Source organism: Lytechinus pictus, chromosome 4 (assembly GCF_037042905.1).
Source record: "Lytechinus pictus isolate F3 Inbred chromosome 4, Lp3.0, whole genome shotgun sequence".
Taxonomy (NCBI): domain Eukaryota; kingdom Metazoa; phylum Echinodermata; class Echinoidea; order Temnopleuroida; family Toxopneustidae; genus Lytechinus; species Lytechinus pictus.
In genome coordinates this window covers 2,364,201-2,391,275 of record NC_087248.1, presented here as the reverse complement: position 1 = coordinate 2,391,275, position 27,075 = coordinate 2,364,201, and the positions used below count along the sequence as shown (strand labels likewise).

At 38.3% G+C, this 27,075-nt stretch overlaps 2 protein-coding genes across 2 annotated transcripts in view; both read left to right on the top strand.

Moving 5' to 3' along the window:
- The window catches only part of LOC129259709 (prickle planar cell polarity protein 3-like), a 142,950-nt gene extending 141,507 nt beyond the window's left edge, over positions 1 to 1,443 (top strand). Inside the window, exon 5 of the mRNA XM_064098891.1 lies at positions 296 to 1,443. Coding sequence (XP_063954961.1) covers positions 296 to 538 — 243 coding nt within the window. The 3' untranslated portion in view covers positions 539 to 1,443. The remainder of the gene's footprint in view (positions 1 to 295) is intronic.
- A 15,959-nt stretch (positions 1,444 to 17,402) lies between these two features.
- LOC129259710 (four and a half LIM domains protein 2-like) overlaps positions 17,403 to 27,075 on the top strand; it is a 26,099-nt gene continuing 16,426 nt past the window's right edge. The window contains exon 1 of the mRNA XM_064098070.1: positions 17,403 to 17,629. The gene's annotated coding sequence lies outside the window, so the exon portion shown is untranslated. The remainder of the gene's footprint in view (positions 17,630 to 27,075) is intronic.

The following is a 27,075-nucleotide window of genomic DNA, read 5'->3' as shown; positions in this document are numbered from 1 at the left end:
AAGGGTAGTTTTTCACATCAAGTTTATCATATCTTTTCTCACAAAGTGGTCTGGAATTGGGTGCGACTATAATAACTCCTGGAGGGAATTTCAGTAGGATAATGATTTCTAACAAGTTCTCAAAGGTGATAAACTTACTTTGATATTGTCTTAGAAGCACTGTTATTCTGGTAACTGTTGGATACAACATAATTCTTACAACTACCAGAAGATATATATCATTAGTTTTTAAAATGGTATTTCTTTGATTACTTGTAACTTTCTAGATTCTAATGTCAAATTCCTTTCTTTTCAGGAATGTTTTAAATGTGGAGGAGAGATCGAAGCCGGTGAAATTGGTATCTTTGTAGATAAGATGGAAGAAGAAGGTTCATGTTGGCATCCATTCTGTTTCACTTGTAATACATGTGAAGAACTGCTCGTTGATACTGGATACTTCTTTAGGGATGGACAGATCCACTGTGAACGGCACTACGCAGAACTCATAATGCCCCGCTGTAACTCATGTGATGAGGTAAGTTCACACGACCACTTGTAGCGGTGTGAAGAGCTTCGAAAAGTGCAGAAAATAGTGGTGGTGGTGATAGTGGTGTTGATGATGATGATGATGATAATGAATAAGATGGTGATCATGATGTTGGTGCTGGTGACGGTGAGGAAGATAATGATGATGATGATGATGATGATGTTGATGATGATTATGATGATGATAATGACGAGGGAGGAGGAGGATGACAAGAACGATGGAAGCTACGTTTGTGGTAATGATGGGGTAATGGTGATGAGTTGTACGAGGAGATGGAGGATTATGAGTTAGTCACCCAGGCAAACTGGATGCTACTGAATCAGTAAAGTTCATGTAGATGATTGGCTATTCTGCAATGCTGCCCTCTATAATCAGCAAAGTCCAACTTCTAGAAGTTTGGCTGAACAAACATGAGAGAGCTGAGGTCTCATCACTTCAAAGAAAATAAGAAAAGAAATAAAGGTTTCATGAACTATTAACTAAGCGTTAACCTTTCCAGGTCAAACTAGCGAGAATCTTTGCACTTTCTCATATTATTTGTTGTTTACACTTTCTCCCAGTCTCCTGGGAACCCCAACGTGTCATCTGCTATAAGTATGTTGTTGTTGAATCTGTTAATTAGAGCGTTGAGTCTCGATGGTATGATGATGATGAGTGCAGAGGTGTTTAGGGAGGAACCAATCACGCCATCTCGACGATGTGGTCTTCTAAATCGATATATTCCCCCGCTCTCTGACATTTCTTCATTTTCATCATATTACAAATTGTCTGGAGTTCCCTCACCTCGACACTGATTTTATAAATACATTAATGAGAAGTTTTAGCTGGATCTTGTTTTTACCCATCGAATTTGAGCATAATATTTTCATGGTCAGTTCCACATTGTGGGGGAGGGGTCAACTTAATGAGGGTTACATATAAAACAAAACTAAACGCTGAATGTCAACCACTCTACTATATATATTTTTCTCAATCCGGTAATTCTGTGTGAAAGTAATGTTACAAGAATCAAAATGATTCATGAATTAAATGAGTTGATTGCTCTCTTGACAGAAACAGGTTTTAATGCCTTTCTACCCAAAGCTATAGAGGTATGGTATAGTAAATGGCGAAACCTGCTCCTGAGGTTGATATAAACAGTGCAATAGTAATAATAACCATCGCATCACCACCATAGATCAATTAGCCTGTTTGTTTAGGAGGCCAAACATTTAGATGTTAATTAGTATTCAGTCTGTTGATGGGGATATGATGATGTCGGAATGGGAACCTTTGTGGGCTAGAGCTTCTAATTGCTACCACCCACACAACCCTATACTGCAGCAGTAAACAACCCGCTCCCCCTCTCTCTCTCTTTATTAAAAACCCCTCAAATTGATGAATGAAAATAATTGTAAACAAGTGAACCTTTTAGAGCCCTTTCAAAATTTCGAAAACACCCATTCTCACTAAAAAATACTTTAAGCCACTCTAATTTCACTATATTTTCCAAAAAATAATTTGAGTGTAGTCATTATTAGCCATTCTTTAGATGTAATTAAATGTATTTCTCCTCTACTATTACTTTTTGCTATTGATGAATTGGTCATCTACTGAAGATGTTGAAATAGCTTTTCATTTACGCAAATTTCCTAAAGATAGAAAATGAGTCATGTTTGTTATTGTTCCATTTTTTTGGTGGTAAAATCATTTACCAATTTTGAGTACATTGATACAGAGAATCTAGGAATGATTTTTAATCCTGTCTATCTGGCACCGTAATCAGTAGACAAGTTTAGCCAGGGTATTATAGGAGCGACTTGAGAACCTAGAGTGGTGGATATGTGCCCTGAACAATTACCCTTTACATTTTCTTTTTAGGATGTTGAATTCCAAAGCAATTAACATAATCAATGTCATGTGTAATCATTAGGTTTGATCAGTTACTTAATTATTTTGCCTATAACATTGATTATAAAGAATTTTAGCGATCATTTATTTTCATTATTATTATTTTATTGTTAATTTATTTCATGTACTTCATGCTAAATCTGCACATTTCACAACTTATTATAAATCATTTAGACCTATTTATGTTTCATCTGATAATGTAAATTGATCCACTTGAAACATGGCTTCCCTATCCTCCTAAGTAGAGACCCTTCCCATTATCCATCATTTCTTGAAGATACCTGTCATCACTCATAAATAGGGATATTACTTGATAGTGTGGACAAGATATATACAGTCCCACAGGGAAGGTTTGGTGTCTTGTCTATTCCAAGCCGTCATCTCTTACTTAGGAACATCTCTATCATCCATAAATAGCATCAGTCAAAATGTCACTGGAGAATGATACGTCAGTAATGGCCAAATACATGTAGTAAGATAATAAATGGGTCAATTATGTTATATTTTGGAATTTCATTGCCCATTAGTAATTGAAGTATGCAGAAAGTATTTATTTATTTATTCATTTCATGTCCATTTTGAATGTACGTGTAAATCAACAAACAATTCAGAATATTCAAAATAGAAATAATATAGATCAAGATTAGATATAAATATGTAAAAATATGGATAGATAAATGAATAAATTATAAGTAATGCGAAGTTCGAAATGTGATTGGCTAGCATTCCACCGTGTGCTCGTCAACAGTAGTATTTATTTGGTCTTATTATCATTGGACCAACCATCAATTTGTCTAATACTTTATTGGTCTATTTACTAGTTGGTCCAATATCAGATCACTTAATTTTAACTTTGTTGACTAATTATTTGCACTATGTCAAATTAAATATGGGTTCATAATCAGTTCATGTAATTATGTGGACTAAATGTTGTTAGACAAGTTGGTATCAAACAATAAGGATTTAGTCTAAATGGGCTAAGATGGCAATTAGACCAAATAGGTATAGACTTGATGTAGATTAACTGGGATTAGCCGATGTGTGATATAATGGAAAGTAGACAAAGATGGTGTAGTCCAAGTGGCAATTTAGCGACCAGACAGCCTCTTCTTGCCTGCTGTTAGAACACATTTTGATTATTTACGTTTGATGACCAACAAGCTTGGTGATATTCATCTCTCTTGTCGTGTCTCCTCACTTGTTATGACCTTGACCCCTATTAGAAAGCTGTGATGTCATGCCTGGTCAAATACTTGGTAAATTGATCTCTAAGGAAGGCAGGGGGCTAATTGGTCATTGGTCGGTCATCTCTTCACCTTACATATTAGGTGGTTTCAAACCGCCTCGATCATAAGAATCCCCGTTAAATTACGAGAACTTTTTTAGGCTAAAAAATACCCATTAATTATTCCTGCATTCACACCGCCCTGAAACATACCCTTCGGGATAAATTCCTGAAGTTAGGAGCATGCGCAGTATGGTCTGATAAGCAGGCAAGGCGCGAGATTCAAAACCACTAGCTCAGCAGCCACCCACAGCGCCTGCGCCCAACTACACGCTGGGCTAAAAGTTCCCGTAAATTGCTTTCACATTGCCAAAATACCCGCGACCTTGGAAAATCCCTGCGAAAGTTCTCGTAATTTTGCCAAGTACCTACTATTTAGTGGGTATTTTATTTCGGGGATATTACGCGTAATTTGCTTTCACATTGCCATTATTACCTGGTATTTTCTGATCGGGTAAATTTCCCGATCAGAAAATACCTGGAACTGACGAACTTCGAGGCGGTCTAAAACCACCTATTGTAGTCCCTCCCTTCACAAACTGGTAGATAGGTTAACTGCTGAAATTGAAAAGTGTATATCCATGTAACTTCTGAATGTTTATACTATGATTTCGCATACTAAAAGGAAGGGGAATAATTTACCCCTATTGAAATATCAAATGGGTTCTCAAGTTTCTGGTATTTACAACAAAGAAGAGTTCTCCATCGAGATGTTTAGATAGTATACTTTTGGTTATACTTGCTTGAACCTCTAAATCATTTAATCCTGTTTTATTTTCTTATTGTCTGGGTCTTCATTTGATTGTCTTTGGGGGTAATCTAATTTTTGGATGAAGTAATTGCTGTATAACTGGTGTCTTATTTAAAAAATCAAGTTACTCACAATGACTCATAAGGGATGATGTACGTGCATCACCCCCGTCCCCCCTCTCTCTCTCTTCATTCCCCCTCCTTCCTCTATCTTTCATTCTCTTTCCTTCTCCATCTCTCCTTCTCATCTGTCATCTTCTACCTGTTATTTTGGTCTTGTTTCTTTTTCTTTTTACATCCAGCACCTCTCCCCTTATCTCTCTTTCTATCCATCTGTTCTTTCTTTCTCCCCTCCTTCCACCCCTGTTCTACCATCCCTCTTTAGATACGCCCCGCCACTTCTTCATTCCTCCTCTTCCTTCCCTCTCAACTCCATGTTCATTCTTCTTTCCCTTTCTTTTACCCCCAGACTTAAGGATACCATACATGTATCACATTCTCTCATTGTTATAAGCCTAAAGCCAATCTTCTCATGTAGTGCACTTATTAGCAAATCAAACCTGATTAACTCGAGATAGAACAGACTTATTCTAGGCGAGCCGCTGCTCTCAACCAGGCCTTTGAACTAGAGCACCTCGATGTGTGAGGCAACCAACTTTGCACACCACCCCCAAAAATCGTTTCTTCTGCTATCATAATCATTATAGTCTCATCATTACAACACTATCCCAATCTCATGCTTGTGTACTACGCTGCGTGTAGGAGTAGAAACTGACAGGATTAAGCATGAATCCACAACCATTGGTATTGGTTTCAATTATCCATTATCAAAACCAATCATTTGAACGGATCCCAACATTCATGATGCATAGTAACAGAGTCTAGAAAGCAGGACTATGGGACCTTGCACTTCCCTCCTCTCAAGCAAAAGGTCCCTGTTTTGCACCCGACACCAAAGGGTATGCGATGGTATCCAATCCCCCTAACCACCACTGCAAGATAAATCACTCTCAATACTCCCACGTGTGTTAAAGGATACTCTAAGGAGTGTGTGATAGGAGAGTCATCCCTCTTTTACACCTGCTAAAAAACAAAAGAAAAGAAGAGAGAGTTGTGGTGTGCAAAGAATCTGATGATAAAGTCTTCCCTTGGAGGTAGTGATAGGACAGGAAACCAGGAAAGACCGGTGTCCCTATCTATCTACCAACCATCTCTCCTTCACGTCCTACCATCCATCCATAGACAGTGGAAAGTTCAGAAAACGCCTCAATATCCTCTTTCCTGAATACCAGCCAAGTTTGTGAGTTGTCTTTGCTGGGCATTCCTACTTTCCTTGGACTAATTTATTGGGTCATATTCAGACCACAGGGATCAACACCAGACTCTTGTTATTTCTGGTGAGTGCAATCTTAGCAAATCATTTTACTTGCTTACATCTCGCTATCATTGGCTACAAAACTTTCTGTATATTTGTATTATTATAATATTATATCATTTATACTATTATTATCATATCTTGTTTGTTTCAACGCTTTGAACTCATTAATTTTACTACCCGAATCTTATCTGCCTTGTCCGTCGAGGATTAACGTAGCTCCAAGGGTGCAATTGATCTAATTGATAACTAGTTAATGTCTTGTTCTTAAGAAATTACAACCACTTCATTAATAATCGACTATGCAGTTTCATTTGATTGGGATGTAGGTGCAACCTGTATTATTTGAGATAAATAACCCTAACACATATAAGGCCTATCTCAATACTCACTTTCTACTGTTGTGATATCATGCATACTTGGTCAACAAAGTATGTCCATGTTGATTTTATTTTCTGTATGATACGAGCATACCTGCTAGGTAATATTGGTATTTGTCTGACTACACTAATGTGTTGTTGAATTGTGAGACAAATCACCCATTAACATCTCATGGTGTGAATACTCTATACAGCCCAGCATGATGGTAATGAATATTAGCCACATTGATTTTGACTCCATCGGTCCTCACCACATATATAGGCACTCCCCCCTTCTCCTCAGACCTCATTCCCATACTATACTGAATTGAGGTACATTATCATTGGACTGAACTGAACATACCAAACATTCTTGTAAATCTATGGCATGAATGTTTGTGATGTGTACAGTAATTTGTGTATCTGAGAGTTTTTCTTTCTTTCCCCCTTTAACCCATCTAAAGGGCATGAATTCATGTAAATCTCCCATGCAGTAGCAGACATTTGTTTCTATAGCTGAGACAGGGGTGCTATATTAAACAATTCCAGGCGAACAAATTTCCAGCGTTACCCTGGTGTTGTTACTTTGTATATTGCTATGTGTATGATAAAGTTGTGTAATAATAGCCACACTCCCTCCATCCCATCACACTCAATCCACCACTTTAGAGAAAAATTTAAACCTTCACTTTATTCCATTACCCTCATTGATTATAAGAATATTAATGTAGAGTAATACAGTGCCCCTCTTTTCCCTGTGTATGTCAGTCCAACCATGGATAAACCATGGAATAGACAACTACATGTAGATCCCATTGCCTAACTGTGTCTCAATATAGAGGTGTTGACCTTTATAATAGATTCTGCGTGATCTTATACCAGACACCAAAGGTAATTACAATCCTCTAGATTAAACACATGCCTGGCTCATCTTTTCCAGTTAATTAACTACAACAATTAGAGTGTTGAGAATTGCTTTAGGAGCACTTAGCCCACTTCAGCAACTTAAAGGGGAAGTTCACTCTGACAAAAAGTTTATTGCAGAAATATCAGAAAAATAGCAAGATATATCACAGAAGGTTTGAGAAAAATCCATTAAAGAATAAAAAGTTATTAGAATTTCAATTATTTGATTTGTGATGTCATATTTGAGCAGCTTTCCTACATATCGTATGGCAAAAAATCAATGAAATTTCATTTTTCCAAGAAAATCATAAATGGTTTTACTGTACCTTCAGTATATCAATAGCCAAATCATTTCACTCCCATTTCTAAAAAGAAAACAAAAATTAGTCATCACAAGCCATAAAATAATTAAATTTATGCATTTTATATTACGTAACATATGGGGCAGCTGCTCGTTTATGACATCACAAATCCCAAACTTAAAATCCTAATAACTTTCTTAATCTGCAATGGATTTTCCTCGAACCTTCACCAATATTTTTTATTATTTTTTCTGCTATTTTTACAACAAAATTTTCTTCAGGGTGAACTTCCCCTTTAACAAAATAGACGGCCTCTTGGGGAACTTACAGTTTCCATTTCACTATAAAAAAAAACATTTTTTTTTTTTCCATCTAGTTGGCTTTTATTGATTTGAATTCAATTCGAACTGATTTATTTAAAGATTAAACATCCTTATTGATCGAGGTGTTGCCCTATTAAATGGGTATTGCCTACCAGTGGTATTTATTATATGACAGGTGTGAATGATAATGAGCCATTGTGGTCTGATTTATGATAGAGGATGGCTGGGATACAATAGTTGATGGTAGCACTATGATATGTGGAGTCTGTAGGCCTACATGCATCTTTGCTGATGTGATGGTGAAACTAGACCTGTAAAGGTGACCTTAAAGAATTAGAAGATGACCCATCTCACGTAGCACATCCCCATGTAGCTTGAAGTTATATCAATCAGAATAGCAGACAGTGGCCCGTATTCTGAAGTCAGGTTTAACTTAGACCATGGTCTAACTCTGTGCTAAAATTATGGGAAGCCAAAAGTGTCAAAATTTTTATTAGGTTATATGTTTCTTATGTTTACTGTGCTCTTTCCTGATTCATCGATGGTGAAGACAATCATCTATTTATACTTCCTAGACAATTATGAAAGATTTGAGTGCCAAATGAGGTGAAATATTGTATCTCTACTGTTAGTGATTTATGTAACAATTGGCTATCCATACTTATACCACAACTTTAAACCTGAGTGTAAGTTAAACCTGACTTCAGAATGCGGGCCAGTGTGTTTGAGAAATACCCTATTTACATCAATAACTGGGATATACTCATTTGATTTGCTAGTTCATTACGATTAACTTGCACGCCGAATAAAAGTACACAATTTTTCCTGCGCGCGCGCAGCATCTCCCTACGCACGCACTATCCCAAGATCATCACGCAAATAGGCGTCCATTTCCTCTTTTACTTTCGCCTGCCGCCGTGATCAGACGTTAGCTAAGTACACTCCCACTTTACTATAAAAAGTGTTCGTTGTTTACATATTTATCTATGTATTTACAGCCTATTTCAATCCTTTGCCTTTCGGCTTTAGATTGATTTCATTTATATCATAGTGCATGGAGCATTCGTGTTATTATTCACGTTTTTCTTTAAATAAACTTGTGAGTTCCGAACGTCAGTTTTGTTTTCTCACAGACGGGTTGCTTCCGCTTCCCTTACCCGTAGCTCCGCGCACTATTCCTGCGTGCCGCAGGCATTGATACGACGCCAAATCTTTTTAATTCTTTATTATTCTTGACTTGCACCTTTGCCTCGTCTTGAATTGAATTGATTTTATTTCCTCCCCACAGCTTAGGCTATGGGACAGATAGGAGCGTCATCCTTGTTTGTTCTCAAACTTGTTTTCAACTTGTTCCTTTGTGAGTTGGTTGATTGTCTCAATCAATCTTTTGTTTTTGTTTGATTAATTGATTGATTGATTAATTGATGAATTAATTAATTGTTAATTAACCAATTGGTTAATTGTTTAATTATTAATTAATTTTAATAATTATTTTTGTATTGAAATTTTTTTTTTGACTTATTGTCTTAAAAAATTTTTCTCTTAAAATTTTTTTGGGAAGCCCCCCTGTTTTCTATTAGCGTCCTTTAAAAAAGTTTTTGCTAATGAGTTTTCGGCTTTCCAGTTTAAGGTAAGTAAGTTTTTACTTCTTCCTTTCAGATCAGCTCCTTTACTTATTTCTTTTAACCCTTGTCAAAAAAAAAAAAAAAAAAAAAAAAAAACTTGTGTTTTTTTTTCTTAGCTGATCCTGCTCTTCGTCCTTGGACTTAGACGTTTCTGTTTTTAATTAATTAACGTCATGTTTACGTGTAATTGATTAAAAAAAAAAAAAAAAAAAAAAAAAATCTTAGTTTTTTTTTCTCACTTCAGCTTCAGCCACCGGCCCTTTTCTTTGAAATTGCCGGCCCTTTTCACCCGCACGGGTGTTTTCATGATATGCACAGGTACTGCTGACGTATGGGTCTCACCCAGCAAGTCGGCAAGCCCCCGTATGTCGCTGGTTGGTCGCTGCAGCCGCTTGGCTGTTTTCTGTCGGTCTTATTGCCGGTGACGGGCATTGAGCGGATTGAGTTTCTCCCGCCAGCCCGCACTCCGGGGAGCCGTCAGCGAGTTCACCTGCATGGGTATCCCCCATTAATATGCAGGTACTCCCGAATTCGCCCTCTACGTCAAGCCTCACAGTTTGACCGGGCATCGCTTTCGGCAACGGCTCTTTCAGCGGTAACTCTCTCCATTCTACCCCCTAGGCGGGCCTGTAGATTGGAGGTAAGATTTTCTAACATACCGCATGCCTTCCTTCTCTCATGAGAATGTTTGGCTGTTTTTGAGAGGGCAACCTATCACGCCCGCGGACCGTCCGTCCAGGCGACGGGACCGTCAGCTTTTGGCCTGAACCTCACTTTCTATACGAAAGTAAGGGTGCCCTGTCTTTACTTTTAACTCCTTCTCTTCCTTGTAAGGTTAGAGTCGGGGCTAGTACAGACACCCGTCCTCCAGCGATCGCCGCTGTAGTGAGGGCGACTCTGATATTAGCACCATCACCGCTCAGCGGTATGTCTCACTATCTCGTAGCTCTGCCGAGCTTATGAGCATAAATATCGGATCTGAATGTCACGGCGATTAATAGTTCACCTATACTTAATAATCGCTATGCCTTCACCACCCGGTGCATTATGGTTATTTTGTAACCTATTTGTCTCGTATTCGGGCGGCTCGTGCGAGCCCTGCCCGAGCTGCCATCATCGGTCGTCCCCCCGGACCCCGCCGGCAGCACACGCACCGAACGCCCGGAGGGAATCGGCTATTTATATGCCAGATACCCCTCCTGTTGACATTCACAACTTGTTCCCCGAGTCTTTCCCGGTCGGGTAAGCATCATCTCGGTGGAAAGAAACAGCCATATATCTCTTTAGATTGTCGGCTGTGTGCGTGCGTTCAGGCTTGTTTCAAGCCCCAGGTTTTTTCTGTCGGCATTTCTATGCCTACTTCCTGGACGCACCCACCGTGCCGGGTCGGCGAGTTCACACCAAACTGTCCGCCACCAGGCCATCGGTCGAGCTCAAACAGTCTATCCGATAGACTGCCCTCTATGTGGGTCAAGCTTGCGGGCGTCTCCGCCGCTTCCTCGTGTGGAGTGGGCTACGGTTGATGCATTTACCGTGCCCGTGTGTCGAGTTGTCTTCTTTTTAGAAGCTTTTTCAATCGGCACACTTGAGTCGCCTCGCAGGCTGCTTTCATCCTCCTTCCATGCTATGTATGTGACCGAGGATGATGTAATCGTGGTGGATATACATTTATGTATAAAATGTATACGTGTGTGTATGCATACTTATGCCTGTCTAACCACGATCACCACGACCCGCTTTCTCTCGGGCCGACTGTGGATGAGTCCCTCCATGAAAGTGATTTACTTCACTGGAGTTCTTCTTTTTAGAAGCATAGATTCTCATCCCCCGCTGCTTAGGGCGTCATTTTTGCCGCCCCCCGCAGTTTCTCGGAACTCCTTATCTTACCGATATCGGACTGTTCCATGCTGTTGCAACCGGCGCCGGCGGTGCTTGCCCTTGCGATCACCAGAGAAACCAGGCCTTGTGGCTGTTTTCGTAAACAACTGGTTCTCATCGCAGACTGAGGGAAATATTGGTGATTATTTTCCTCAAGTCGCCTTTCTCCTCCGCTTGTTTCGTCAAGCGAGGACTTAGACACTCTTAGCCAGTTTCCGTCCCTAACCTTGATAGGACAGGGCCGTTGTTACCTCACTCGATTCCGTCGGGAACGTAACTGTTGAGGTATCATGTCTGGCGTTGTCTGTTGGTTCAGAACATCTTGACCGACATCTCTTGATCATCATTTACACGTAAGATCATGACAGAGACATTGTTCGCCAGCTCATCTCTGGCGTACGCTTGCTGCGACTAGGGATTACTCCGCTCAGCGGACATCCATCGTAGCCTAGTCTTACGGACCCTCTCGGCGATGGTAGCTTCAGCCAAACCACCGCCCACCTCTCCCGCCGCGGGCACTGCACCCTTGGGCGGGTGTTTTATTTAGTACGGGACAAAAGGGATCCGCTGTCTATCACACTTATTATGTCGTGATGCGTGCCGCGTTTTTCTCCGACACGCCCGTTTGAGCTGCTTTGACCAGACTGTTCTATTCTACATAGACAGCAGGTCCGTGGCATTTTCTTATTAACAGAATGGCACTCAGTCGCTTTTCTCGACACATTGACTGCCTTACGAGTGGTTTACTTCAACCTTACTCTCTGTCGTTCCATGTCCTTTTCGGACCGCTGGAAACGTCCTGCCACAGCTCTCTATCAGAATTCTGCAGATGTTCTGCCCTCACGCATTTGAGACAGATATCGAATTCTGGGCGCCTTCTCCCACGCGGGGGCTTCTGAGATATCTCGCATTCCTTACGTTTGCCTGGTTGCGGCTTGGCTTAAATTATTAAGCCGGTGACTTGACCGTGGCTTTTATTAGCCCCGCTGTCGCCTTCTCAGATTGATTGATGGATCACTTACTGAACCGTACAAGTTTCAGTCTTCCGATCACGATTCTTGTCGAAATTTTCAACAAAATCGGATCGTTTTTTGATCATCGGCAATTATCATCCCTCCGGTTACGGATGATTAATACCTTCAATCCGAATCTTACAACCTCTTAAGTTTTTCTCAAACGTTGAGCTTGTATGGCTTAGTCCGTCATGGCACCTGTCGGTCGTTCTTGACGCTTGACTAACTCCCTCTTGGGTCGGTTTTCAGGGTATCTTTTGTCTGTCTATCAGTCGAGATCCCTCCTGTATCTGTTTATATATAACCATTTACAGTACAAAGCTTTGCATACTTATGCATTGCTCCCGGACCGTTGCCGGGATTGGCTTAGATTAGGTGTTACTTCTAACCCTCGTCTTTGTTTGCCATTCTTCAGACAATTCCCAACTCTGTGCAGTTGGTTGTTTTGTCGCGCGAGCCGTTTGTGGCAGCTTCTCGAGACATCTTTTCACGCTGGATTGTTGAAACGATCAAGTCAGTTGGTGATGATGTTCTCCTTCTGACACTAGGCCGAGGGCCCATGATATTATAGTATCATTCTTCTTGGGCTCTTTCTATGGAATCGTCGTATACGACATCTTGAGGACCGCCTTTTTGGCGCTCTTCTAATTCCTTGTTCTTAAGGACCTTTCTTGACATGAGGCCTTATTTACCTCCTCTGTCCTTAAGGCAGCGGCCTTTCGTGTCTTCATCTCCCTATTTTTGTACGCACTTTCTTAGTCTAGACATGCCTCCCTTCACGTTGAATCCGTGTTGGTCTAGCAAATCAAATGAGTATATCCCAGTTATTGATGTAAATTATGAAATACTTACCATGATTTTCTTATTTACGAGATAACTGGATATACTCATTTGAACCCTCCCACCGACCCCTCGCCTTGCGTGGCAACATGTCTTGCGTTCAGGCTCATGAGAGGAAATGGACGCCTTTTTGCGTGATGATCTTGGGATAGTGCGTGTGTAGGGAGATGCTGCGCGCGCGCAGGAAAAATTGTGTACTTTTATTCGGCGTGCAAGTTAATCGTAATGAACTAGCAAATCAAATGAGTATATCCAGTTATCTCGTAAATAAGAAAATCATGGTAAGTATTTTCATAATTGGTACTAGGGAAGTGAGGGTTACTCTCCCTGATGATACTACTACAATACTGACATTGCAAACTTTTGTCATACCCCTTTCAGTAATTTGCTGGTCTGCACTTGGTTCGTGCCATAATAAAATTAGTCTGCAGTATTATATCGCTGCTGTGAGAAGCACCAGGCGTGGGCTTGGTTCGAACCAGGCACTGACAAGAGAATTACTGAAAGGGGATTGTTCTTAATGAGGGGGTGTCTTGGTTTAGTGATTAATGATAATAATGATAATAACGCTGTTCTTGTATAGAGCATATCTCATTATGTTATAACATCCCTATGTGCACCCAAATGACTTGGATATTATTACCCTGGCTTTAGACTCTCGTTTTTTAATCTGAAGGATGTGGGTTCGATCCCAAGCCATGGCGTGTTTTCCTTCAGCAAGAAATTTACCCACATTGTGCTGCACTCAACTCCGGTGAGGTAAATGGGTACCTGCATTGAGTAATTCCTCAAAAAGCTGTGAGCACCGGAAGAGGTAGTCTAGCTTAGCCGGGGTATAAGAGCGCCTTGAGAACCTAACAAGGTGGATACGTGCGTTATATAAATCCTATAGTAGGCCTATATCATTTATTAATCTGGGCCTTCAATTACCATGATAGTTGGCTTCCTTTCAAACTGGTAATGCTGTGAAGGTGATATGGCATTTGTTCCTGCAACAGCCATAAGGTTAGAGTTCGTAGGATTTTAATAGAATGTTTGGTTGAGAATAATGTAAAGATAATGATTAGCAAGGGTTTATTTGTGGGACGTTGTGGGCCAGTGGATTAGTCTCCGGACTTTGAAACAGAGGGTCGTGGGTTCGAATCCCAGCCATGGCGTAATTTCCTTCTGCAAGAAATTTATCCACATTGTGCTGCACTCAACCCAGGTGAGGTGAATGGGTACCTGGCAGGAATTTGTTCCTTGAAATGCGTGTGCGCTGTAATCTTAGTAATTATGGCTGCCAAGCTACAGCTGGGGTAATAATATCCAAATCCTTTGGAAGCGCATAGAGACATTATTCATAATTGTGATATGCGCTATACAAGAGCTGTATATTATTATTATTATTATTATTATTTAGTTTTGGAAGTCAGGTTTTATCAGAGCAATGCCATGGAACCACTTTGAATTACTAAAGGCAAATTTCAATGTTTGGTTCAGACTATTTTATTGTGACCATGGCTCAAAGGTTGCAATCTATCGCTAAATGCCAATGACCAATCAAGATCATTGTTGAATGCCTAAATTGTTCAAAAAATTTACAAGGAACCAATCAGAGTGGTTCTTTTATATTTGCAATTCATTACAAACCTTTATGCTACTGAGCCCAGAAGTAAACGAATTACTGAAAGGAGAATCAGACTGTACAAAATTGAAATCAGAGAAGATTCAAGTTTTCTTCCCACCAGTGGTGGTCATTGTCGCATGCATCTTGGCATTGCTACCTTGGCATTGTTACATGAACATGCAATGTTTGTATAACATCATAACAAAGCTTTTGTGACAGTGTCTAGCTTCCTTGCCGTTCATGTGTCAATGAATGTCAAAGCTACAATATAGAGTTTGAAGAAAACTTAATTCATTATTACTAAGAATTTAGGCCCACATTGAAACATATTGTTATACTGAAGGATGACATTTTTAATGAGTGATGTACGTATGATTAGATTGATTAGATTTTAAAATAAGAATGTTGAATGAGACATAAAGTTATCTTTGCATGAATGAAATAGGCATTTATACGTTGCATAGGATATTCTCAAATTTTGTAGGCTTAGTGACATATACTATAGATGAAATAATTTTAATAGATACAATTGTTGTCCGAGACAGGTAATTGAATCCTACAGTGATGTAGTATTGGCAATTGTACACATTTAGAAAAAAAAAACGACTTATAAAATCAATATAATGATCACTTTAATTGTATTGAAGATTGTTATAGTTTCACATCACACTCTTTAAGTGAAATTGTGTTGAAGCGTTCAGGAAATACTTCCAGTCTATTCTTGTAGACAAAATGATTTAAAGGCCTAATCAGTTTAAATGTCTTATGAAGGAAAAGGAATATTGTGACTTCAATACCCATTATATAATGTAAAGCTGGCTTTATCAGGATTATTGTTAATACTAGATATTTCCTTTCAAAATGAAAATACAGCCAGAAATAGAAACACCTGAAGTATCTCCAATATAGGCCAACTAGCCAGATGATCTAAGAAAATAGGCTAAGGACGGTGTTATGACGGAATGGGGGTATTCGTTTTCCGAGCAGGAGCTTTAATGTAGAATCTGATCTATTTCTGGAAGGTGTTCGAACCCAAACAAATGGAAATAGATATAGGTCTTCGCCATGTGGATGTAACCTTCAGAATAGTTCTTTTGCTAAGTAGCCTGGATGTAAGATAGATCGCACCAATAGTGTAAGACACTTCCAAAGTACAGGTGCACTTTACTCCGTACTCGGCAGTCACTTTGCTATAACGTGTTGTAAAAAGCATCATCTCGCAGCTTTCGTATATGGCTGCATATATGCACCGGTAGACTAGATTCATGATATGTGTAGGAATGTATGATATCCAGCAATATTAGTTCCACTGGATCTTATAGATTGATCCCTATCGGAGACGGAGCGTTCAAATTGGCAAGACATTGTCTGTGGTGAGAGAGACAAGCTATCGTCTTGAAGGGCAATGAAAATTTGCCTGTGAATGTCATATAGTTCAATCAATAGAGAATAGTCTGCTTTACAATGATGTAAACTGTCTCCATTGCCATTGTTAATGTACAGAGAATTGGCGGTTATTGCTTTTGTTTGGTAATTATTGAAGTGTCATTGCTGTTTAGGGTAAGTCGGAGTCTCATCATTGATCTATTTGGTTCTCTATCATTGATGATTAGTTTTGTATGGTTAACTCACTAATTCATTCATTAATTCATTACTTAATTCATTGAAAATGAAAAAGAATGTTATCATCACAATATACAATGGGCAGTTTTATTCAATATCAATGTAACTAAAAATTCTGATATTATTTAATGATGTGCCTTTAAAAAAAAAATCAAATCCATAATACTGGAAGAGTTGGAAGTCCTTCAGTTTAATGGAAATTGTTGATGTTCTTTTTCCATTATTAACACCAAGAGTATTTTTCACTATACGATACACTTTAATCAATATTTAGAGGTGTTGTGGTTCAGTGGATAAGTCTCCAGACTTTGAACCAAATAATCTGTGGTTCAAAGCCCACCGCAGCACTCACATCCTTTGGCAATGCATTTATCTACATTTGCCACTCTCCACCCAGGTGTAGTAAATGGGTACCCAGTAGGAAGGAATTCCTTGAATGCTCAACCGTCCGATCAGGATAGTCGTGCTAAAGCCAGGGTAATAGTTTGCAGTGCTTAGAAAGATGTGTATAATATTCTTGAAATTCAAAATATGTATGCAAAGCAAGATTAGATTATATTAGATTCTCTATTATTAATAACAGATATAAATTTTAGCTATCCCACCACTAGAAGATTATGCTTGTTTACTTGCCCTAATATTTTTTTTCCAGGCTTTGGTCTTAGAAACTAACTTGACTTGCATCATCAGAGAAAAAATAGTGGCATCATTTTATAGGTTATCATCCTATCCTGTCTGTCAGCTTGCACCATGTGGGCGTGCACGCCTGAATGAAAGAAATAAATATGACTACCATCACATTCTCTACCATGTGAATCACACAACTTCCTAGAAACTTTGCAAAGGTTCAAAGTTTATGACAGTAATATCAAAGAAATAATTCTTGTTTCCTTCCTGTGCTTTGTTACAAGAATTTGAAAAAAAGTCTTTCTCTTTCTGACTCTCTATATCCCTCCACGTCTCCGTTTCTCCCACTCTCTTTCCCTTTCCTACTCTCTCTCTCTCACACATTATATACACTCTCATTTTTATCCCTGCAAGTCCTGTTTTGTTTATTAATCATCAGTCCTCCAATAGAACCAGTTTGCTTGAGAAACCACAACCAGTCATTGATGTTTGTGAGAAGGACTCTTTATTTGTTGCTCTGATTGTCCATAATCGGCATTCACAAATAAGGCAGATGATTGTTGTTCTTTGTCATCAATGAAGAGCATTTGTCTCTCCTTTCATTCATGTGTTATGTGATAACCAAGGAAGGCTGGTCATAGTAGTGTTTGTATCAACTGTGGAGATTTTAACTGCAGGATTTTGGATAGATAATTTGAGTAAGATTCACTTTATATTTTGTTGTATAAATCATCCTGTCTTTTGACTTTAAATTGATTTCTTGCTAAATCTATTAGGATCTTCCCCTGGATGGAGTTATTTTTTTTAAATAAATGAGTAGAAATCTATATTTTCCTATGATTTTAACCTTATTCAAAATGAGGATTCAATCATTGATGTTTCCTCTGTTGCATGACCTATCAAACAATGTTTTATTTTTAATGTTGTCTTTCTTTTTATCCTATGATTACTAATCAAGGCTGGGGGTTTGTTTCTTATATGTTGTTTAATTGGGGTTTTTATGCACATACCATTCAGATGTTAATATTTACACCTATTTTTATCTGCAAAGAGCCCATTAGTTTCTTATAACTCCGTGAACATGATATGATGAATACTTATTTTTTACTTGACCATAGTCCAAGTTATATTTGGCATTATAAAACTCAATGCATCAACCCCTATCATCTTGCCATTACCCAACCCTGTTATATGTCTCTGAAGACCAACTATGTTTGATCATACAGAGTTATAAATAGATAACCCATCTCATATGATGCCTTTCCAGAGGATCAGGTGGCAGGAATAATGGGGTTCTACACAGGCCCTTCAAACCTGTGTGGTGTTCTGTAGCCAGTGTTGGGAACTTTGTCATAAATCTTGGATTAAAAGAGATGTTGAAAGTTGTGGCAGTTGGCCTATTTATATAAAACATATCTATGTTCATTATCAAGTTGGAAAGATGGATATGTTAGACAAAATGATGTAGATAGAAGAAAGACCTCCATGTGATAAGAAAGAAACAGACTGGATATGTTCATACAGATAAACAGACAGATGGACAGACAGAATAGAATACTTATACATTATGGCATTCAGGTTTGTCAGGGAAAAACTTTTGAGATGAATATAGAAAACGGGGGAGAGAGAATAGAAATTGGAAGAGGGGTGAAATGGAGAGTGGCTGTATGGGACAGACAAAGAATAAATGGAAGAAATGTAGTCAGAATGAAGTTAGGGAGAGATTGAATGATGTTAGGGAAAGGGTTGACAATAAAAATGGGTCTAGTAAGGGTGTATTTATGCTTCCATTGCGAGGACAGAATCAGCGTTTTCAAACGTCGATTCAAAACGCCGATTGTAAACGTGGTTCTGGGAGTGCTGTTTATGCTTAACTTTTCAGAGGCGAAAGCACGATCTCCAGCTGGCTTCACATCGTAATTTTTGTTGGGCAGGAAAGCAAGGTCAAATTGGGCTCGCCTTTTTTTCGAAAGTTTTTTTTTCCGAGTGTTGTTATTACGCGACCATGGAGCAATGCGACTGTATTTGCCCGCGGATTTTCATCTCACCTGAAGCATGTATGACGTCATTTAAACAAGTTTACGATCGTGGTTCTGTTTATACTTCCCCAGAAAGCCTGATTCTGGACAAACAACGTTTACAAACGCACCTTTTTGTGAGTTTACGATCGGCGTTTTGAAACGTCGTTTAAATGAAAGTAAGTATGGACGCAACCGTGTTTCGGACTAGTCACGTATGGAAACGCTGATTCTGGCCTGAAAAGTGGAAGCATAAACACAGCCTTACTTAGATAAGATGCAAATGTATTTTGGAGAGTGATCTTTGGATGAAAATTTTAGTGGAGTCTGGATGAATCAGACTAGGGATCACCCTGCCTGTAGACCCAGACAGGTCCTGTGTCTCTCAAGGTCATAGAAGGTCAAACAAGGTCATGTTATTGTGAGTCATAGGTGGAGGTTCTGTTTACAAACAAAGAATGACCTTAGATGACCTCCCAGTGTCAACATCTCCTGTTTCTCAGCTTGAGTGTACTGATGTGATTCTCCCAAACAGTGTAGTAGAAGATGGATAGATGAGATGCATTTCACATGAAAGCCAATAGGTATGCTTAGATTGGGAATGCATCCCAGAGAGTGGAGAAAGTACATAGACCTATGCTTGTGCTCATGCTAACCAGGGACCCGTTTCATGCAAGTTGTTATAATAACAAATATCTAATAAGAGTTAAAAGCTACCGAAATCCTTCTATGTGATTGGCTGATGGTAAATTTGTAATAGACATTTTGTAATTGTTACTTTAACAAATCTTTATGAAATGAGACCCAGATGCTAATGACTAGGGAAAATGTATATAGGGCCTACATAATATTTTTAAAGTGATTTATAGATGGTTCTAATGTTTGAAGCACTTGTTTTAGTCCTCGGCCTAATAGTATCTTACTTGTTGCTTTACATGAGTGGCATGGTCATTTGTCCTTTTGCTTTCCGATGTACTTACTTTGTTTATTCTTCTTTGTATTCAAGTTCTATATTTGAAAGGAAAGGTTTCCTCTTAATGTCTATAACAACAACTAAGTTACTTATTTTACCAGTTACGTGTCTTGCATACAGGATCTCAGACCTAGAGGTCTAAATTCCATATTTTCTTCTACTCTTACTACATTATCAGAAAACCCAAGTGAATTAGTGTCATTTGACAAATTTCCGAGTAATCACTTACTGTTTATTTCATGTAAATCCTGCTTTCCTGAGTATCTTTCATTCTATGGCAATAATCCTTCAATAAATCACACTAGCTGTTGTTTTTCAGTTTATCTTGTGCTGTCATGAAATCTCTTGGAAGATTTGAAAAGAAACATTTGTAAAAGTTTTTAAATAACAACATTGAGTGGAATGAAAAAGACTTCCACTTGTGGGAAACAATATATTTATGCGAATTTAAAAGGATGGTCCGGGCTGGAAGTATTTATAGCTTAATAAATAGAGTAGAATTTACTGAGCAAAATGCCGAGAATTTCATCAAGATCGGATAACAAATAACAAAGTTATTGAATTTTAAAGTTTAGCACTACTTTGTGAAAACAGTCGTCATGAATATTCATTAGGTGGGCTGATGATGTCACATCCCCACTTGTTCTTAGGTTTATTTAAAAAAAATTAGGTTTATTAAAAAAAAATTCTCCAAGAACTAGAAAAATTGGATTGACAACTGATTTAGTGCATTAGATATTTATTGCTGCAACTCGTTTCATTATAAGGGAGACATATTATTCACACAAGTATGAAATAATGAAAAAAATATGATTTTATGTAATAACATAAGAAAACGGAAAGTGGAGATGTGACATCAGACCACCTAATGAATATCCATGACGACTGTTTTCACAAAATATTGCTAAACTTTAAACTCTAATAACTTTATTATTTCTTATCCGATTTTGATGAAATTTTCGGCATTTTGCTCAGTGAATTCTACTCTACGTATAAAAATATAAATATTTTCAACCCGGACCATCCCTTTAATCATTTGAACTAAACAAAGAGAATTGACAAGGATATTGTTTCTATATCCAGGGTACCTCATGATCATTTTACGACTTGGTAAATATTTAACGGAAAACATCACTTTTGGTTTCAGGTTGGGAACTTAACTAGTATTTTGCGAGCATATAGCATTTCTATTTTGGTGTCACTAGGATGGAAGTACGCACAAAGAAAACAATAACAAGTAGCAAGCGTCATTTATTGCGGTTCAGCTTGCATTTTAGGGCTGAACTAATCCTTTACAAGAAAATTATTGTAAAAAATTATTTAGCTTTTCAAAGTTTTCTAATTTCTTCGATCTTAATATCATTATTGATGATCATTAAATTGAAATCTTATGAGTAGGCCTACTCTCTAGGTACAATTTTTTTCACTTCCTCTGATGTAAAAACAGAAATGAAAACAAGTTATTCAATTTTTTCCTATTTGTTTTATTCATTGCTAAGAGATAATATATGTTGATGTTTTTTGTAAAAGTTAAGACTGTGGCATACTCCCACATTACTTTCCTGTTGTATAACCCACGTTCCTGTATTTTTTCTTAGACACTCTATAGTCTGACTAGGCCATATCCTGTAAATTATATCTTTCATGTTCCACCCACTCTATATCATAAATCTATCTTCATAAAACTGTTATCTGCATTGGAGCAGTTGAATTAAAGGAACTGATGTAATTTTGTCAGATTCATATTTCGCTGATGAGTGTAAGAACTGTTGATGAAGGAATACCTATCAGTGGCAGATCCAGTATTTTGAATAGGGGAGGGGGTGCAAAGAGCAAATAAGAAACAAGAGGGGTGTATATGAAATTTTTCTTAGATTGAGCTGTGTTGATCTGTGTGTTAAATGGATGATTCTTAAAAATATGGAGGGGGTGCACATTGCTTGCATTCCCCAATTTTAAAAGATGTTCTGTAAATATAATTAACCACAGTTCATCAATTATTAGACATGTTACTTGTTGCAGTAATCCTAAAAAAAGAAGGCAGCTCCCTGGATGCATTAAACATCATTTATATAGGGCCATCTGCACCAGCCCAAGTTTTCAAATTAGCGTTCTATTTCTGATCCAGCAAATTATCCCGATCTGAACAATCTCGAGATTATTTGTAATGGAGACGCAATTATTGGGATAGTTCGCTGGATTAATCTCGAGATTGAAATCCCAAGTCAACTTGGGATTATTTCCAAATAGTGTGCTATTTACAAATTATCCCGCTAATTCGCAGGTGCAGACGCACTCGGGAATATTTATTCACGGCATCACATCATAATGCATCGATGCCTCGCTCGAGCAGGAATCGCTCTTCTTGTGCTGATTTAGATGGGGTTTCTTGAATCTCGAGATTAATCGCAAAGAGGGCCGATCAGGCAAAAATCTTGAGATTGAGCAAACTCGGGCTGGTGCAGCAGCACCTATTGACAGTTAGTTCTTCCTGGAAGATTTGTCGGTGCAGGATGAATACAGATCAGATCCTATGCAGTGACTGTATACAATAAATTTCAACAGTCCATTCGATGATGATGATATATGAATTGAAATCTAGTTGTGAGATGAAGTATGTCAGATATGTCATGTTACTATGCTAGTATTAGGGTGTATTAGGGTATCATCTAGTCTATGATGTGCCTGGTATTCAAATCACTCTCATGTGCATGTTTCTGATAAAATGAGGTTATTGAGCTTGACAGACAATAAAATAAAATAAAAGGCTCCTCATATTACATTCAAATAGGTCTTTTGCACAACTAAATAGAAATGATTTTCAATTAAGATAAACATCCCCATTTTTGCCACCCCTCCCCCTCCATTTCTATCAAATACTTGTCCCATTGCAGATATTTCCTGTTAACTCCCCACCCACACACTCCCAAGTAGCAACAACAGTTCGGTTTTCACTGTTTATTTTTGTTTCCAACATCCTAAACTATTATTTTGTATTACTTCAGATTATGGAGTACATGGCAAAACTTCTTACCAGGAATTTATTAATAGGTATACCCATCCTTTAACAATGAATTCATTTATCTGTCAATCATGACATTCATCTGTCATTGCTCTATCATTAGATAAATCCACCTGTACATCATTCTATCCATCTCTATATCCATCATCTTATCTGCCTTAGGTTCATTTATCTCATATTTATCTCTTCATTGATTAGTCCGTTCAATCATTTGTCCTTTCATTTTTTTCCCTTCCATCCATTCATCCATGTCCTTGTTCATTCATCTATCAATCCTCCTTTTTGTTCTATCTTTTCATTCACCATCAATCCATCCATCCCTTTTCACTCATCAATCAGTCCCGGGGAGGGGCCACTTACATTGACGAGTGGATACCATGCGCAACCAAAAAAACACGTAAAAAGGATGTCTTTTTCAAGATAGGGCACGTTACGTACGTAACGTAATAAGGGTATAAAAAACACTAAAATAATGAAAAAAGGGTATCTATTTTTGCTAGGAAAGCTACGTTTTTAGGGTCAAATTTGCGAGGGAATAAAAATTAAGACTAAAATGTTTTATAAAGGATGTACTTTTTGCCCCAAGCGTCAACACTACGTGTTTAGAGTACGATTTGCGCGAGGTGTGGGAGGTGGGGCTGTACTACATGTACTAAACCCAATGATAAAACCGACATCCGTGACATACAATTGAAATATCGCTGTACTTGTTTAGGGTTTCAATTCACGGAATACTTGCCAATAGTATCGTTTTGTTTCCAATACTTTTTTCCAATAATTTCCAATGTTTAGGGTGCTTTTCGAGACCCCATGGTCGCGCATGGTATCCACTCGTCAGTGGAAGTGGCCCCCCCCCCCCCCGGGCAATCAGTCCATCCATTCATCCACCCTGCTATTCATTCATTAGTCCATTCTTCTGCCTCCCTGCCCATTAGGTCCTCTCTTTTCTTCTATACAATATCAATTGATCTTTCCATCTGTCCATCCATCGTTCTCTCATCTGTCGCTTATTCATCTGGTCAACCATTCCCTCTGCTAATCTATCAGCTTTCCTACTCTTCATTCTCCCAGCTATCCGTTTGTGTCTTCGTCCACCTGCCTTCTGACACAAATCAGTCCATCTTAGTATCCCTATCTGTCCTTTATTCATCTGTTCATCAACCTTTCCTTCTGCTAATCAATCCATACGTTCACGTTCATCTATCCACCATAGATGTAGATGTACATGACCCCCTTAGCTAAGTAGTCTACCAGTCTGTTGTCTGCCTATATATGGTCTTTGGCCTCCCAGGGATGTCTCCTCTCTCGGTGACTGGAGTAACAAGTCTAGCTGGCATTGCTGACATCCGTATATCCCAACGTAATGGAAACGATTGTAAGGTTAAATCCGACAAGGTGGCTGGGGCAGGAGTCTAGGCAACAATGCCATTAAACCATCTCAATAAATGACTGCTGACAAAAGAAGTTATTGAATTGCATTATTATTGTTGTATAAACTTGTCAAAATATCTGAGCATTCTCAAAAGTTTCACTTACATTTCTGTCTCTACCATAAATATTTTATCTCTTCTTTCACTTCCATTTGTTTGTAATTTGATAGACACAAATAAATAGGATCAACTACAAGAAGAATGCCCCCCAAATGAAGTATCTACACTTTTTGCACTGGAATGCAAGATTGAATTAGGCCTATCCCCTGAAGTTACGTTTATCAAATAAAAAATATTACAAATGAATTTGCGCTCAATAATTAAGCCCCTGACAGTGCAAATAATATATAACTCATGAAAACTGCTGGTTAGGGAGTCTAGTAGACATAGTTGGCATGGTATTGAGATGAGAGGATGATGGGAAGGAATGGGTCGTCAGTAGGATGAACCAGTGTCAGATGAAATCAATTGAGAGAAATCAGGACACCATCACATCACTCATACAAGGTGGATTCTCTATTCTGTCATCTGCATCTGTAATATTGATTTGAAGCAGGCTTACCTTACCAATATAAATGTCTCTCTAATTTCTGTCATACAGTGACTATTTTAGAAAACCTTGGGCAAATGCAATGCAAAAAATGCCCCCACTCCCTACTGCCTAATTTTTTTTTAAACCAGTGAACACCCCCCCCCCCACATACATACATATATATATATAATGGGGCTAAAAGTGATATGGCACCCCTTTCATCGATTGTGGTCTTTTTTTAGTCGTTCCTTCAGCAAGGTATTGCTCCACATTGTGCTGCACTCAACCCAGGTGAGGTAAATGGGTACCTTCAAACACTGAGCATCATGTAACAGGAGCTTGGCTAAAGCTAGGGTATTTATGCTGCATTTATTGTAAAGCTCTTTGTAGAGACTTCTGATAAAAAGGAATTTGACGATATATAAGCAAGTATAATTAAGAAGCCAAACTTATTAACCTACAAATTATCTTTATTTCAGGATGATCATTGATCAACGTGAATAATAAAAGCCCAATGCCATTAAACGGTAGTTGAACAAAGACACTGCATAGTACCTACCTGATATAGCAGCAGCCTTATAATCCATACAGTAGTCTCTAAGTGACCATTTTGCAACTAGGACAAAATCCATCTGTCAACATCAATAATAAGATGTGTATGTCTAGCAGGAGCTCTTTCAAAGATGGCTTATCAAATATCAAAGAGATGCATGTCATCCAAATAAATATTAATAGCAGATGATAATAGAAAGGTGAGATGTTCAGAGACAAGTGTCTCAAATTTAAATTCTATATTTACCTTCATTAATTCCATTCAGATGCAGTTGGTTGTATCATTTAAAGAAGTATGGAGACTTCATGGATTAAAGTAGTTCCTCACCCTTAGCCGCTAATGGTTTATCAATTTTTATTCTATGTCAGCAGTCCTCTCACAAGCAAGGCAATGTTTTAACAGAGACATGTTACGAACCATTGTGGTAGTAGTATTATGATGATAAGAAGTTACTGATCTCTTGAAGATATTCCTTTGCCAAAGTGAACTTTGCTATGGGTGAAAAGGTGGGGGTGGGGTGGGCCCAGATTACTTTCATCATACCCCTCCCTATTCCCTTATATCACTTAGCAGATAAATTAGAATGTAGGAAGGGATTCTTCGAAGGTACTTGACCCTTCCTGCAACCATCCCACCATCATCCTCTATTAAGATTGTGACATTCAGAGTAATAGAGGAGAGGAAGAAGGGAACAAAACGCGTGGGGTTAGGGTGAATAATCCCCCTGAATGTGGAAAAGGGCCCATTAAATTGCAAAAAGTGCCCTTTTCAACATTCAATGTAAATGAAATTTGGTATGAATTATGAAGAGAAGTAGAAAGTGTCTCTATTATAGAGAATGGTAATAATGTATCCCCCTCAAAGGGGATGGGACTGATTCATCCGCCTCTACTCTTGAAGACGTTGGTATGTAGCAGGCCTTTCCCTTCATGACATGTTTTGCTCACGTCTGTTGTCAAAGTAATTAGTGAGAGCAGGAGAGAACCTTGATGAGTAGTTGGATATAAATTTGCTTTCAGCATGCCCTCTATTACGAGTTATATCATCTTCTTTTTAAGCTTGCCTTCTCTTTTATCAGTCTTTATGAGCTTTTATGAGCTTTTTTGAATAATTTGATTCATAATTCTTAATTATATATATTATTATATTTACTCTGCCCATTTTATTTTTTGCCAACTTTTTAGTTATAAACAGAAATGAACGTGCAGAAACACTTTATTAAGCACCCAATATATATTGTTATTATTTTATTGTAGGGTAATAGCTTGCTTTGAATTGATATTGATCTATGGTTATTTTGTGTTTGTCTCAAATTATATTCCATTGTTTATATTATAAGGATAACGATTACTTACATTTGAAAATTGCTTAATAGAGGTGTTGTGGTTCAGACTTTGAAACTAAGGCATTGTACCAAATCCCTGCGTCAGAACTAATATCCTTTGGCATGATATTCTACATTTTCCACACTTAACCCAGGTGAGGTAAAGGGGTACCTGACACAAATTAATTCCTTGAAGTGCTTGTGCGCAGTAAAAACGCTGCTAGGCTAATATCAGGGTAATAATATCCTAAGGAAGTGCATAGAGCTATTATTAGATGGTAATGTGATATGG